Source organism: Dipteris shenzhenensis, chromosome 9 (assembly GCF_047967505.1).
Source record: "Dipteris shenzhenensis isolate YYH24624 ecotype China chromosome 9, Dip_SZ_1.0, whole genome shotgun sequence".
Lineage (NCBI taxonomy): Eukaryota > Viridiplantae > Streptophyta > Polypodiopsida > Gleicheniales > Dipteridaceae > Dipteris > Dipteris shenzhenensis.
Genome location: NC_141604.1, coordinates 1,659,792 through 1,676,012, shown reverse-complemented (window position 1 = coordinate 1,676,012; position 16,221 = coordinate 1,659,792). Strand labels below are relative to the sequence as shown.

The 16,221-nt window shown below is 40.1% G+C and overlaps 1 protein-coding gene and 1 pseudogene across 3 annotated transcripts; both read right to left on the bottom strand.

Annotated features, from left to right (window-relative positions):
* Positions 1-737: 737 nt before the first annotated feature.
* On the bottom strand, positions 738-3,184 carry LOC147898056 (hypothetical protein At1g04090-like). Of its 3 annotated transcripts, XM_087379099.1 has the most exons (4): positions 2,867-3,184; positions 2,698-2,783; positions 1,771-2,462; positions 738-1,650 (listed from the first exon to the last, which is right to left on the bottom strand). In XM_087379099.1, the coding sequence occupies exons 1-4, from the start codon at positions 2,908-2,910 to the stop codon at positions 808-810; spliced, it is 1,665 nt and encodes a 554-aa protein (XP_087235225.1). In that variant the 5' UTR covers positions 2,911-3,184; the 3' UTR covers positions 738-807. The 3 variants fall into 3 exon arrangements, with proteins under 3 accessions (XP_087235225.1, XP_087235223.1, XP_087235224.1); XM_087379097.1 differs by having other exon boundaries at positions 738-2,462; XM_087379098.1 differs by having other exon boundaries at positions 738-2,456.
* Positions 3,185-12,714: 9,530 nt separating this feature from the next.
* LOC147898055 (uncharacterized) lies at positions 12,715-13,223 on the bottom strand (annotated as a pseudogene).
* Positions 13,224-16,221: the final 2,998 nt, after the last annotated feature.

The following is a 16,221-nucleotide window of genomic DNA, read 5'->3' as shown; positions in this document are numbered from 1 at the left end:
ATTGCATTCCTTTGAAGTCGGACGTGAACTCGGAAACAAACCACGCTAACTGAAACTTGGAGCATATGACAAGTCGTGTTTATGCAATAGGATGTCAAAGAAGTCAAAGATTCATTGATATAATGACTCGTTGAAAAAATAATGGGAACTATCTAAAAATTTTGATTGAAGCTATTACAACGCTATCTATTAAACAGAACAACGCAACATATTTCCACCAAACTTACCTATCTATTCATTATAGCATTCTCAACTAATTCCAACGAAAATATGATAGCATGAAAGCTACATGGTAATTATTGGCCCCATCCTTTTGGAATCCCTTAAATTCAAGTAGAACCCCACACATTCCATCCCCCAACCAAATAGCACCCAGACAAGTCTCCCAAAAGGCAACAGGACAAACGTTCCAGGTCAATCTATCTATTTGGCGGGCTAGTTATAATGAAGTTCCTAAAATCCAGCCTTTCACAAACGTTTACGGTGTACTTAGCCTTTACATGAAGCTCCCAAGTTTTTTTTTTTGCCATTCTTGTTCTGCTTCAGTGTTGCCTCCTACAGATCTATACTTCAGCCATGGATTGTATAAAAATGCCATTCTCCTTCTCCTTAGTTGATTCTTAAGAAAGTGAGGCCTAGATAGACTGAGGGGGCACGCGTTTTAGTTGGTATCATATATGCTGATGATATCAAGTGACAACTAAAAGTTAAAAGAATCAAATGTGCAGTATAGATTTATTAGATGTCAACGTTGCAGCAGAGCAACTCTTATAATGTATTATGTTTTGGTTTACGAAGGCAACATTATCAAAATTTTACCCTCTCATCACCCAACCAGTAATTTTTCTGTCTGGGTCCAGTGGGACCTTGCTCACCGAATAACTCATGAGGGAACTTGCTGACAATTGATTTTAGTGATGATCCTAATTTCTGAGGAAGTTTATGTAAAATCCTTTCAAGCTCTGTTCTTGAATCATACTGTATCTTTGGACCCCATTCAAATGCAAAGTGCAGCCACGGGGGTTCCTCTGGGGCACCATCGGTGCCATTCATGTGCAAATACTCTGCTGATATTATCTCATATCTCTTTCCACAGTCCAACTGGTGGTCACTCCGGGCAGTCTCATTCCTAATACCCACTCCCAGTCTCTTGTCCCCCTGGAGCACAAGCCCTGGATGAGGGTAGCTTGCGTGGCCATGTTTGGAGGAGTAAACAGCCACTCTATTACCATCAATGTATTCCAGCTCAGATGCCTTCACCCAACACCCACCACTATGCTGTGCGAAATACACTTTTCTCAGCTTCCCAGTAAAGTTACTTACCCTGAGTGTAACATGTTCCCAGTCTGACACATGTTCCCCAATTCGGCCAAGTGACACATCCACCATCCCAAGCTTAGCAGTGGATGGACCATTGAAAGAGTAATAGATCCATATTACAAGGTCCGTAAAAGTTCCACCCAACATGGGTTTCACATGTACATAGACCTTGGCATTGGCCAAATCTCCTTTCTTTACTCTCTCTGCAGTCCCATCATTAGGTAAATCAATCCAATACTCACCATCATTGAGCATGCCGTTTGGTAAATTAGAGCCATTAGAGACGACTTTGAGAGGCATGTTCTGTTCTTTCCTATGAAGCAACGCACCCTGCTCAAAGAGCCAACAAACAGAAGATGGAAAATATGTCTCATCCGGATGGAAGAAAATAATTGGGCCGAAATTGCACATCAAAGCATGAATTTGATCAACAGTAGGCATTGCACTGACATTTGAAGCTGTGTTCTTCAAACAGACAACAGGAACGTCAGCAGTCGGAGCGTTACGGCAGCAGAACGTGCCAACAGAGATGCCCTTTGCATCTATTCCAGATAGAGCAGGGTAAAGATTCCAAATACTGAAGTAAGACTTGCTATCAGAGCACCAAATTATGTCCGTGGTCCTGCAAGGCTCGGTGAGGTCTGCGCGTACACACATCAACTCCTTCGTGCTCGGTTTCGGTGCTGTGTTTGTGACAACGTAACCTGTCGCTCTATAACCATCTGGAGCACAGGGCAGCCAGAAGAAGCCTGAACGAAGAGTCTTTCCTTTTCCGCTCCAAACCAGCACGTAATCCACAGGACTTGCGAGTGCAGCTTTCTCCGTTCTGCCATCGATTGCTGCTGCAGAGTCGCGTGTAGAAGACACCGTTTCTTCCCTTGAAGCTTCTCCAGCTGACCTGCTGGTTGTAGAGCTGTTGCCATTTTCCTTGGCAACGAGGACCGAGCCATCTAGGGACTCACCATTTGGCTGACTGTAATATCCCAGGCAAAAATAACCAGCAGGAATGTTGATGGGCTTGAAGACGGCTGCTCCTTGATTGTTTATACCACGTTCTGTTGTGCTCCAGACCTCTTCGAAGGTCGATATTTCAGCAAGATCTATCTCCCCAATACAGATGTGTCCTTCAGCGAACCCTGTTCCTGTGCCAGAAAGAGTGGGGGAAACGTTTCCATCCGTGGGTGCAGGTGCAAGGTGTCCACGTTATTTTGGTTTCGTGGAATTCTTGTGGGCAGAACATCACAAAACGTAATACAAAAGGAGTGTAAACACCGCTTGAACTAATCTTCCATACAATTCTACAGTAAACATGCGGCTTTGCAGCGATTCAAACACGACGACGGAAATTGCGTGCAATGTGAGGAGCATCGATCTAACCCGGTGGGCAAGGCGGCAGAGGAGATGGCAAAGCGAATGGCAGCAAGGGGCGCTCAAGGGGAAGCGCGCTGTCGTTGCGAGACCATCTGGAGAAGAGGACGATCGATGAGACTGCTAGGAATTTGCAGAGTTGGGAAGAAGCGGGGGAAAGATGATGGGAAGCCATTACCTGGAAAAGATACGCTCTGTGAGAGCTCTTCGGAGAGGTTTCATGCTCTCTGTGCTCTATCTTGGATCGATCTCACAATCAAATTTTGGGAGCTAATCTGTTTATCTCTGTCTGTGTCTCTCTCTTTTCTCCGTTTTTCTGTGTCTTCTGGCCTTCATAGCTCGCTCTTTACGCAGCTTCTCCGGTGGATACACTTGCCATTCTGATGATCGTTTATCTGATTGCCATCCAACGATCCCAATATCTTCCAAAATTCAAATCAAATCTCCACTCTTACAGTTTGAAACCTTGTGCTACATTTGCCAAAATCTAAGTCCAAATCCATCTGCCTCCTTAGCATCTCTCTCAACCTAATGGAATACGACCCATGAGTAGTGCCCTCCTCCTGCCTCGCTGCGGTAGGGCTGCCTACCTACGTCCGAATCCTACTTGCAAGCACAGCCAAGGCGGGTGCCCCTCGTTGGGTGTGTTGAGTACCAAAAGAAACCAAAAAAAGTAGTCCCCTCCAATGCCCAAGAGTTGCCTAATAAACTAAATTGCCAATACAATTATCCAAAAAAGGGATGAAATCATCCCATAGAATATATTTTCCATTTTGAAGGTCTTTCTTGAGAATTTGCAAATTTTTTAGCTACAAATTTTGAAGGTCTTTCAAAAAAAAGCCACAAAAGCAAAGTAATTGTACATCAAAATCATGTGAACAAGTAATTCTCTAAAATATTCTTGTATTTGATATCACGAAAGAAGAAAGGCCAAGAAATACAAGTTGAGAAGCAGAGCAACAACAACTAAGGTAGTTTGGATGTTCACTAGGCCGCTTGCCCATGTTCAAACCCTTTTGAATGCCACGGGCTATTGGCCCCTCACAATTGGCCATGTGTGTGTGAGTGGAGGGAAAAATAAAACATACAAAAAGAAAGAATTACAAGCTGAGATTTCTAAAAAGGAATTAGAAACGTCCTTTTGTCGTAAAAACCTTGGTTAATAGATATTCAAGCAATTACTTTTGGCAAATGTTCAACTCACTATGTGATTCTAATAGATCCTCAAACTTCTATGACGTCAATAGATATTCAAGCAATTACTTTTGGCAAATGTTCAACCCACTAAAGAAGTCTCTTATCATATGTGATTCTAATAGATCCTCGACCTTCTACAACCCAAGTCCTATTTTCAGATCCATGACCTACACAAAGAGCAAGGGAATGAGTCTATGTAGATACTGCCGTCCAAGACTTTTTGGGATGCGTGTAATGAGTATGCAAACCTAGAGTACTACGTCAAAGCAATGTAATAGCACATGAAGGTCAAATGAATGAATCCCTCAAAGCCCTTCGATGTTGGTTGAACATATAACATATAGTTGTGAATGAAGCACTCACAGTCAAAAATAACATGAACTAATTGTACTCACATGACTAGAACCATTAACAAAGCGATTGGATGAGCAAAGTAAACAAAATGTGGTACAAATTGGTTCATGGCGGGCAAAGCGAAGTGCACATAATGAAGTCAAGGAGCGTAGCAAGATTAGATGGATAAATCCAGAGGTCAAGTCAACAAAGCTAACTAAACAAAACCTAGTCAGCAAAATCATCGAAGAAAGCATGAAATGACACAGTGGCAGCCCTTGTGATCTATTGGAGATAGAGTGGGCTCGAATTGAGAGGCTTCAAGTTCTCATGCTTTCACAGATGATCTGCAGTAATATTTCTGTCCCACATCAGATAGTTTTGGTTGCGTTCGGGACATCCCCAGTACAACTCAATGCAGCATTGCAGGTCATCACATATCTCTTCCGCATTAGGCAGTATGGATCTTGCACCATAGGGCGAGGTAGGCTTCCTTGGTTGACTTTATCATCTTCCATGGCACTTGCAACAAAGGGTGACCAAAGACGTTGGTATCTACTATCTACGTACTTGCAGATGGTTTGAGAGACTTCACATTGTTAGGCTACCTCCCTACTAGTATAGTGTTGCAGTTCCTCTATCTCGCTCACATATCAGTCATTCGAGAGGATCTACTATAGTTACACATAGTGAAGACTTGGTTGGCACCTCGTGAGCTCCCTATGAAGCTGAGCTTCTAGACTACAAATTTCAGCAGAGGGCTTCGTCGACCCACCAGAATACACATGGATCCACCTCCCCCACTTCGTAAGGATTCCATCAGGCAGTTTCGGTCTCATCACACCATCTACGTATTGAGAGTGGTTGGGCAGAGGGCATACCCAAAGAGGATCGCATTTACAACTTATGCGATTTCTTGAGATCGAGTCACAGGAGCATTTTGCTTTCAGATGCTCTGTGTACTACAAAATCAAAGGTTGGTATCATTGCCTTTTCAGAGATGGTTTTGAATCCCTACTCCTACTCAAACCAGAGATGCTTGGCAGTTTTCATTCATGGGGATGTACTACACAGGGGGTAGTTGCTCAAGGCACGTAGGGGAGATCATGACACACAGCCAGAGCATGATCACTCAGTTCTTCCTGCTAGACAGCACTAACCTAGTAGGACTCAGGGAAGTGGCACCTGTGAGGACCCCTCGATCTAGAGTCAAAGACACGCCAAACTCATCAGCTTTCTTCCTACCCACTAGACCAAACACGTGACCCACTAGTTGTGGTACTTGTTTGCCACAGTGCTATAGCTAGGAGACTATAGTGGGTTGCACATGTCGATGGTCACCAGTGCTCTATCACCATGATTTTGCCATGATAGCAACCTCACACATCGATGTTGCCTTCCTAGCGTTGATTCTCTTGTTGGCTTCCACTTCATGTGCTTAGAGAGTTTTTCTCTTTATGTACTGATGCCATTATGATCAGGATTATAGAGTTTCTATTGTATTTGTTCTGGGTGTTGATGCCTGCTTAGTGGCCCCACCTCTCAACTCATTGTATCACTTTCTTTTAGTCTCATAGGCCCACTTTGATTGTATTTGTTCTAGGTGTTGATGCCTGCTGCTTAGTGGCCCCACCTCTCAACTCATTAAATCACTTTCTTTTAGTCTCATAGGCCCACTTTGGTAATCCAAACACTTTTAAAAAGCTCTCTCTCTCTCTCTCTCTCTCTCTCTCTCTCTCTACACACACACACACACACACACACAAAGTTTGACTAAGTGGAATACTTCGTTCCCTATTGAAAGTAGAGCACTTTCCAGGCCTTGCTCAAACTAGAGCATTTGGGGCCTCTCGAAAGATTGAGGTCCCAAGGCATGGATTCATCTCTCGATATACAACTCATTGTCCTCCCTTGGCATTACAACCCCGGTTGTGGTAGGATGCACCCTCTACCATTCTTTGCTACTTTCTTCTTGAGGTGGCATTTTGTGACATGTATTGGCCTAAAATAGGATTGAGATTCTATGTTTGTAACTGCTTGCTTGTTGGCCTTCAAGGTTATTTTGGCCTTTTGATCTTCCAATTGGCCAGCTTTAACAATTCTAGCTCTCTACACTTTGAGATTTGGACAAGTTGGATGCTTTCAGTCCTTGATGACATGGGCATGGGACTCAAGATATAGAGGAAAGGCAAAGAAAAGGTCCAGATATAGTTAATACAACAGCCACAATGGTTATCATTGATATGCCAAGGAGTTCCACTACCAATTTCCAACCATTATTTCATGATTGGAAGGAACCTAAACGATGAACCTACAAAAGCAAATTTTCACTCATGGCCAAAGTAATGAAATGAGAAGGAGCAACATCAGACTAAGAAGAAACACATGTTCTAAATTGGCAACAAGGAATGGATCAGGGAAACAATGCTCTTATCAAGAATTAGACACAAATCTTGACCAATCGTCCTAAATAGAAAGAGCCTATAGGTTGGTTGGAAATGGATTGACAAAGCTAGTTAAAGAAATTGATAAGAACAAATCCCAAATTAGTTCACAGGACATTTGCACATGAATATGGAACAAAAGTATGAAGAGACCTTTTGCACTAGTTGCAAAGATGGCGATAGTCAAAACATTCATTGCCCTTGCTTCACTGGCCTATCCATTAAATGGATGTTAAGGATATCTTTCCTCCAATAGAAACTTGAATGAGGAAATCTATGCGACACAACTTACATAGTATGTCGTCAAACGAAAGGAAAAGAATTTTGCAGACAATAGAAATCAATTTACGGTGTATAAAAGCAACACTTGCATGGAATACAAGTATTCACAATCACTAGCTCGGTCTTTTTCCCAACCATCAAACTCAGCTCCATCTCTTTACACAAAGAAGTTAGCTCTACACATCAAATTTTCACATGAAGGATATGGAAGAACTCCATTATTTTGCTGGGATATAAGTATGGAGAAATAACACACGTATTATACTCACATAGGTCAAATATACTTAGAAAGTTAAGCAATTTCACCTACATGACTGCAAGCCACTCCCAACTCCTCTAGAATTCAATATCGAATTGTCATCTCATGACAATTCTCTTGCTTTAGATCCTTATTAGTTAGACAACTTATTGGAAGCTTGACATGTTTGACTATCACAAGGCCAAACATATTTGAGTCAGTGTTCTTAGTCATTCATGCAAAGTCCTTCCTAAGTATGAGCATGTTATCAAATAGGATATCTAGCTAGCACTTGAAGAAGAATATATTTTGGCTTTGAAATTAGAAATCGTAATCATGAAATCACATGCACGTACAAAGTGAAATCATGCAAATGTTGTAGTTTGTGCATGGCACATGCCTTCCTTATCCAATTCGAGGTTACTCTGCAATAGCTTTCAGTTTCAAGACAATGAAGTTGTTGTTTCGCAAATAATTGCACAACATGAATTAGAGGCAATTAATATTGTTGTCTCCTTTTTTTATAGATTGATGTGGAGTTGAAGGAAAGAGAAGTCAAGAAACATGAACATCAGTTGCAGCTGATGTTGTAGATGGAGAGGAAGGTACAATCATCAGACCCATGCATCGGCACCTCCCTATATAATTTGGCTATGGGCACAGTTGCAACATCTGTAGGAGGCAAGCCCTGTGCAGAAAGAATTTGTGGCAGCTGTAACAAAATGGTTGCACCACAGCGGATGTGATGGTTGTGGCCTGTCACTTGAGGTTGATCAGCATGTTGCCATGGTCATGTTGCCTTGTAGGCATATGTATCACTTTCTATGCTTTGCGACTTCTTGCTCACTAGGGATTGATGCAAGGTTTCAAGTTGCGGGCAAACGATAACCTCTAAGTGGTTTAACAATGGCAATCAAAGTGTTTTTAAAACACCAAACGATGGTGAGTAATTGTAAACACCAGACTAGCTATCTGATATGCTATGATCAGGTTGCTCCATCTTGACCTTTACTGTGCTAACTTACCTAGAACTCTTATAAATATTGTATGGTAACTAGTTTCATTGCTATGAGTCTTCTATGATACCTAGCTCTAGATAATGCTAAGTGGTAGCTCATTATGCACAGCTACATTGCTAACTAGTAATGTAGTTTACTTTTGTTAACATTGTATGCTAACTAGCACTTGTTAGTATGCTAATAGCGCCATAGTATGCTACCCTATAGTATCAAATGCCACACTATCAATCTGATATGCTATGATCTGGGTGCTCCATCTTTGTACTACATGGTTTGAATATGAGAAGTTACCTATTTCTAGCATGCTTACTAGATGACATTGCTAACTTACCTAGAACTCTTACAAATATTGTATGGTAACTAGTTTCATTGCTATGACTCTTCTATGATACCTAGCTCTAGATTATGCTAACTAGCAGCTCATTATGCATAGCTACATTGCTAACTAGCAATGTAGTTTACTTTTGTTAACATTGTATGCTAACTAGCACTTGTTAGTATGTTAATAGCGCTATAGGATGTTACCCTATAGTATCGAATGCCAACTAGCATTGTACCATGTTAACTAGCATTCTAGCATGTTAACTAGCATTGCTAGTATGCTAACTAGCATTGTAGTAGTATAATTGGCATTATTAATTGCATGCTAATCAGCACTATAGTATGCTAACTAGCACTGACCAATAACACATGGCACTCCATGCCTGCTTAACGAGCATCATTATAACACATAGCTAATTAGCACTATAGTATGCTAACTTGCATTATAGTCTTTTTATTAGCATGATTAACTACATACTAACTAGTAGTGTAGTGCACTGATGCTAGTTAGCACTCTTAGAAATATAGAATGCTAAGTAGCTTCATCCTTATTTTCTCTATGCTAATTAGATTTGTGCTAGTTAGCATACTGCAGTGGTATTTAGCATGCTAATTTTGCTATAGTATGCAAGTTAGCATACTACAATGCTATTTAGCATGTAATTAGCACCCCATCATGTATTGCTACATTCATGCTAACTAGACTCATGGTATACTAGCTAGCACTATAGTATGCTAGTTTGGAACAAGAGACCACAAATTCGAGCTACATTGGCCAATTTATGACGACCAAACACTCTTTATTGATTTATTTCTTCCATGCTAGTTACATATAGTATGCTAAGTTTGTTATTGTTATAGTAGTATGCTAATTTTTTTCAAGTAACATCCTATTTTGCTAACTAACCCTTTGTATGTTGATTGCACATGGTAAATCTGTCCCCGATGCTTTTTCTCCATGGACAAGTATGTCAACACAAAGCAATGTTGCAGAATCATTGTAGGCTGAGAAGCATGGCACAAGAGGGAGTGTAGAAGGTAAATTGCATCATGAACAAGCTAGGGTGGGAAAGAGAAGTCAGGGTGTGGAGGAGAGAGAGAAATCAGAGGATACCTTCTGTGCATCTAAACAAGGTATACCTAGCCTTCACAAGTGTCTGGATTTTGAAGCGGACACAATAGGCACAAGCGAGGATGAATTTGAAGACCTGCTTGATGTGTCATACCTCGACGCCCTAGTTGATATTGCAGTTAAATAGATTGATATTCGCATTGTGGAGGGTGGGGTGGAACAAAAATTTGAGGATGTTGATGATAACGTCCCTCTGGTAGGGCTTACGTTATCTTATTGAAGAGAAAATCCTCTGATGTTGGCCCTTCTATTTTTAATGTTTCCGAGCAATATTTGGGCCAAGCAAGTGCTCCAAAAGTCACTAAGTGTGAAATCCTGACAAGTGCAAGTGATGTTGGTGGCAACGAAGTGACTAAGGCTAAAATGGTTGATAACCTCGTGAAAGATCTCACAGCTGCAGGATATGTGCCAGAGGATATTATCGACATGGATTCCAAGATGACTCTCCCTTGGGTCACCTGCTAAAAAGGTTATCGAGGAAGAAGGGTCATGATCACTTGAGTCTCCTACAAAGAAAGCAAATTGCACAGCAAGTGCAACAACCAGCATGAACCCCAAATCCCCCAAACCTTGTGCATGTAAGAAACTATGAGGCCTATTGTTTCTTTCATGATAACTAAATTCTTTTTGCTCCCAGCTAGCTCTTCAATTTGGATAGATCCCCACCTCATGATGTAACCACAACGAGCTTGAACTCTATTTTGTAGACCGCATATGTAGTAAAAGATCTCCCTTTTCATGTATGAGTTCCAATTTTGTGTTATTGTAAAGCGGATATAAATGAAAAATCTCCCTTTTCTTTTTATGCATGACTTCCAAAATTTTGTTTTTGTGCTTAAGTATATTGTATTTTATTTAATCAGATCCATAGATCAAGTTTGTTAAACAAGGTTGGTAAACTTTGTTTGCAGGATGCTTTGTTCCTACTAGTTATAGTCAAGTTATGTGGTTGCCTCCATTTCTATGTATTGCAGTTGACTGGTCAGCAGGGGGTTTAATGTATATTGTTTGGGTACCTCAAATATTGTGTTTGGCATACTTCAAAGCAACCCTGCCTCATAATTGGCTTCAACATATACACATACCCATCATAATATGTGATGAACCGTTATCCACACTGTTGTCTCCTAAGCTTGCAGAGGAAATACAGAGGCCACGATAGGAAATACCAAGGTCACTCGAAGAAGAAATGGAAGAGATATTATGAGTGCCACCTTCCCTGATCATAGAGCTATATTACTAGATTTGAGTGGTGTGTTGTTGTGTTGTGTAAGGACAAGTGCCCTGCTTTTAAGGTACACAGCTTGGATGACAGAGGTACAACTCAATAGGCATGAGCGTGTATGGATTTGAAAGGATGCAATTGCGTTCTTGCAATGGTGCTTGGATAATATCATGATTTACATCTAGAGTTGTGCATGGGGAGAGAAAGTCAAGCCCCTAGTAGAGGCAGCATTTCCACATCAAGCATCCAAATTAAGAGGCCATATTCTTAGCCAGTGGAGGGATCAGACACAGAACCTAGAATAGACGAGCAAGTTTTTTACAAGTGTCTAGCTATTTCTAGCACGAGAACAAAGTGTCTAACGAGTTCAACACTTTGATAGTTGATGATTCAACTTACAAGTGTTTCAAGAATCCGGGTCACTATTGGGTAATCATTCCAAAGAGTGCAGACCTACCAGTATCACAAATCAATGGGTTCTTGAGTGATAGGATTGTAAATTGGCTTTGGGGTTGGCTGCTTACAGATTGCAAACAAGTGTATTCAGTTGAAAATCGAATAAACACAAAGTTGGATCCAAAGAGCCTTAGTGTATTTCACATGGTGAAAAAAAAGGTAACTGGAAAGTGAAAGTTCCTTTGATGAGTCAAGCAAGAGACCAAGTGGTCTGAATTTTCTTATGATCACTCGCAGGGATGTGGACTTTATCACAATGTTCATCCAATACTTGTAATAGAAAATATTTTTGAGGGTGACAAGTCTTGTAGAGTTCATCACACTATTCATCCAATACTTGTAATACTATTAACATTTTTGATCAGCCATTTTGTTGCATGTTCAAACAAGGAAATGTAGTGTTTTATCTGTGAGCACATATGCATGCTTTTCTATTAAAAATTAGTTTTCAACATTTTTCAACTTCCACAAAACCATTACTTGTAAGCAAGGCTCCAATATCTAGAGGACTAGAACAAAGATAAAAAATGTCCTCCTTTCTAGAGATAAACGGTGGTCAATATGGCCCTTCCCCTAAAGGGGACCCCTCGAGGGCCATATTGACAAACATATATCTCTAGAAAAGACTCTAGAGATAAATTTGTTTTTTCAATATGATCCTCAAGGGGTCCCCTTTAGGAGCAACGACCATATTGATAAGGATACTGACATTGCTTCCTCAAGGGCCATATATTGACAAATTGTGACAAGTCTTTATCTGTCACACGTGTTCAATTGCCAGAACTATTAATTAGCACCCTGTTAACATGTAATATTGATTTGTAGTTGTGGAGATCTACTTTTGGTCATTAAGATATTATTAAAGAAAATTAATATAAAAGAATCATTTAAGTCTGTTTAGTACTGTTAACTAGCACATGTAACGCTACTTACATCAAATAGTGTCAGACTGTTAAGTAGCACATCCAAGACTGTCATACACTCTGTAGTTATGGAGATCTTCTTTGTGGTCATTAAGATATTGTTAAAGAAAACTAACATAAAAGAATCATTTAAGTATGTTAGCACTATTAACTAGCACATGTAGCGTTGTTGACTAGCATACATCAAACAGTTCAGACTATTAACTAGCACATCTAAGACTATCATACACTAGGGTTTACGTTTGATAACATTGTAAACTAGCACACATCAAACATTGTCACACATTGTTAACTAGAATACTTCTAACACGGTCATGCATTGTTAACTTTAACACTGTCATACGGATCACTAGCATATTGTTGCAGAAGATTAACATAAAAGAAACATTGCTAAGTTAGCACCTTGCTGAGTAGATAACTCACAAATAAGGCAGTTTCAACACTAACAAGGTCATATCAAATCCCAAAGGGCATGCTATTATAGATTGCTTCGTAACTTTCTGCGATGATTGTGTACATTTGCCTTCTTTTTGGCATATGCTCCATGGGTATCTTGATGCAACATACAAGATTTGAAAGTCTGTGGACAAGGGGCTGCTTGTTATCTAGTTTGTGGGAGTAGGATTCCAGTTGCTTGTAGTACGGCCCTTTCACAACATAGGAACCTTTATCGATCACATTCTTCCATTCATCAATGTACCCCTTCTCTACCTTTGCCTTGACTGCAATGCACTTGATAAGATAAAAACCTCAGCATTGGTTGTTACATTTGGATTTACTACAAAAGTGTCATCAACACACAAAGTGCTACTTAACACATCATAGTGGCATTCATATGTGACATTGTCATATACATTCACCTCATCTGCATTGACCTCAGCATCATTAGGTAGTGGTACCATAGTGAGATAAACCCATGGCTGCACATGGGCCTTATTAATGCAACGGTTCCATTGTGAATGCATGCATGCTTCACAAAAGCATGCCAATGATCTTGCTGCCAGGGCAGTTGGAACCGCTAGGCTGTGACCACAAAATGCATGCAAGAAGTGAGACTTTGAAATACTCTCACAATTCCACTTCACCTCTCTGTTTACATCTCCCAATTTAATCTCCCAAAACACACGACTGCATTCCCTTTCTTTTGAAGTATATGCTACATTTCTCTCTGAGAAGAAGTCTTGTAGAAAAGTAACTAGACCAGCTGCACACTTCAAGATGGGACCACTGGGCTTTAATTGCTCATGTTTCAATGTTCTTTTTACCATGGCTCTAGCACCATTATGCTCTCCCTTGCCATGCCCTGATCCAAAAAAGAGCCAGCTCATCTCCATCCCTATCAGTTTGGCATATCTTGCAACAAAATAGAACGGCCTAGCAACCTTAAACTATGAGCCCGCACCATCTGACCAAACCCAATGTCTTTTTGGAGCAACACCCTGTTTTCATAGCCAATCACAAGGCAACATAAAGCAATGTTGGACGAACAATGTGTCATGCACACTCTCATCTAATATGAAGAAATGGATCGTTTTGTTTACTTCATCTGCCTAGCAATAGTACGTTACGTGTACAAAAATTGTTATCTAACTTGAATGCCAGTGCATGGACTAGATCTCATTTTGCTTCTTGAATGCATAATTCTCTACAAAATCATCAATTGAAACAACCACATCATCAAGAAATTGATGTATGCAATTCCTGTATATAACTTTAGAGCGAGAATGATTTTGGAGCTTCCCGATAATGCTTTCTCGACGATTATGCTTTCCCTGTACCAAAAGAAAAGGCTTCACAGGCAAAAAGATGGAGAATGGGAGAGGTCATACCATAGTAGGTTAAGGAGCTGGATGTATAGGTGCAAGACCCCCAATCTCCACTTCAGGACCCTACACTATACTCTCCATGTCAGGATCCTAAGATTCTAGGTTAAGGATCTTGATGTGTAGGTGCACGACCATTAGTGTCCACTTCAAGGCCCTACAATATACCCTCCACGTCAGAATTGTTCTACTTGCCATCAGGCTACATAGTTATGTGTGATGAAGACCTTGAGCTTGGTCTTCAAGACCTAAAGAAACTCCAAGCATGGCATGTCTTTGTCCAAAAGATCTTTTCTCTTTTTCTTGTTTCCATGCTTATCTATTAACTGCACATATTCAAATATCTTTACAGACAAGGTCTTGCCCCCCTTTTAAAACTCCAAGAAGCACTTTTTCAACTTCTTTGGACCACATTTTTTGCACTCTCCCATGAGACACTTCCTAATATGAAAAGTTGCATCAGTCTCCTTTGGGAAAACCATTGACTCCCATTGATGTGTGCTACCTTTGAAAGTGTGACTTGAACCCAAGCAGCCAGTGCTTGTGCCATCATGTGTGGCACAACTGATGCATGTGCATGTGCATCCTACTCCATGGAGCCCAAATGTAAGAGACTCCATGTGGTTCAACGCATCCTTTAGAAAGATCATATGCACATGGTACTCACATCAGCATGTGTATCTGTCTCCCAATCTCCTTACAAACAATGCTTCATTATCTCAAACGATCTCAGAACAATATTGGAGTCTAGATGTCTTTCTTTGAACCTATGGAAGAACTCAACCTACAAAATGTCAGATTGTGCTTAGTATCTGACCATGCTAGTTATCAGACAATGCTTACTATGTCAACATGCTATTTAGCAGACCTACTTGTTATTACACCGTGCTAGTTAGCATAATATAGGTCCAACCATCCTTGTTATAATAACGTGCTAGCTAGCGCAATCTAGGTCCAACCATGCTTATTATAAGACCGTGATAGTTATCATAATCTAGGTTCAACCATCATACTAATCAGCATAAACTAGGTCAAACCATGCTCGTTATCAGACACAAACCAGGCTACTTAGCAGCATTTGCTTAGAAGGATCAAATGTTAGTTATCATACCCTACTAGTTAGCATTATATAGTTAATGGGCCATGCTAGTTATCAAACCATGCAATTAACTAGCATCTACTTGGAAGCATCAAATGCTAGTCATCAAACCCTACTAGTTAGCATAATGTAGATCAAACCATGCATGTTATTAGACTATGCTAGTTACCATCATCAAGTTATCAAACCATGGTACTTAGCAACCAATACTTGGAAACATCCGATGCTAGTTATCAGACTGTGCTTGTTAGAAGACCAATCTAGATAGCATAATGTACTGACCCTGGGGCACCAACTCCCTTTAGTAAGAACATCTATCAAAATCTTGAGTATGAGATCAATTTAACAATATGACATGAGTAAAAAATTTGTTGAATTAGCATGGTTGTGTTCTACACTAAAAGAGCTTTAAATATGTCTTTGCACCATTAAATTTGGATAACACATGAAAAAGTTACATGATTTTGAAAGGAGGATGGCTTTCATATTTTAGTGTATTTTTTGTTTTACTCCCCCCTCGTCCAAAAGACCCCCCCTTGGGTCTCACATATTATTAAAGATATGTACAAATCTTCAAATCTTGCATATTTTTCAAGGTATATTTCTTATCATTTGTGGGAGGGGGGACTTGAGATTTTCATATTTTTCCCTTGAATATTTATAATTTTGCATATTTTATATAGACCCTGCTCCCCCATAGCCTAAATTTTAGACGACATTAGTAACATATTACATATTGAGTTGGTGCCCCAGGGTAGTGACTGGCACATGATGCTAGTTTTAATAGGGTGCATACATATTATGAGCAGTAACCCTTGAGCGGATTATCCGAGCAACACTCAATGGAGTTATACTTGAATGAATGTTTTTTTATGGAATATCTTTTTTTTAAAACTCAATCGACAATGCTCATGTTAGCACATGTTTCTTTAATTGATTTTATAGTAAACCTCTAGGTATTTTTGCAACTTTGGAAGTTGCTAATTTCTTGCACATAATAAAAATCTTACTAGGGATTAAAATAGAGGCAAGCTTATGCAA

Excerpts from the sequence above, each read along its gene's own strand:
- LOC147898056 (XM_087379097.1), bottom strand. The coding sequence starts at position 2,910 with ATGAAACCTCTCCGAAGAGCTCTCACAGAGCGTATCTTTTCCAG. Across the intron at positions 2,784-2,866 it reads ACAGAGCGTATCTTTTCCAG|ATGGTCTCGCAACGACAGCG; the intron begins GTAATGGCTTCC and ends CCTCTTCTCCAG. Across the intron at positions 2,463-2,697 it reads TCTGCCGCCTTGCCCACCGG|GAACAGGGTTCGCTGAAGGA; the intron begins GTTAGATCGATG and ends TTTCTGGCACAG.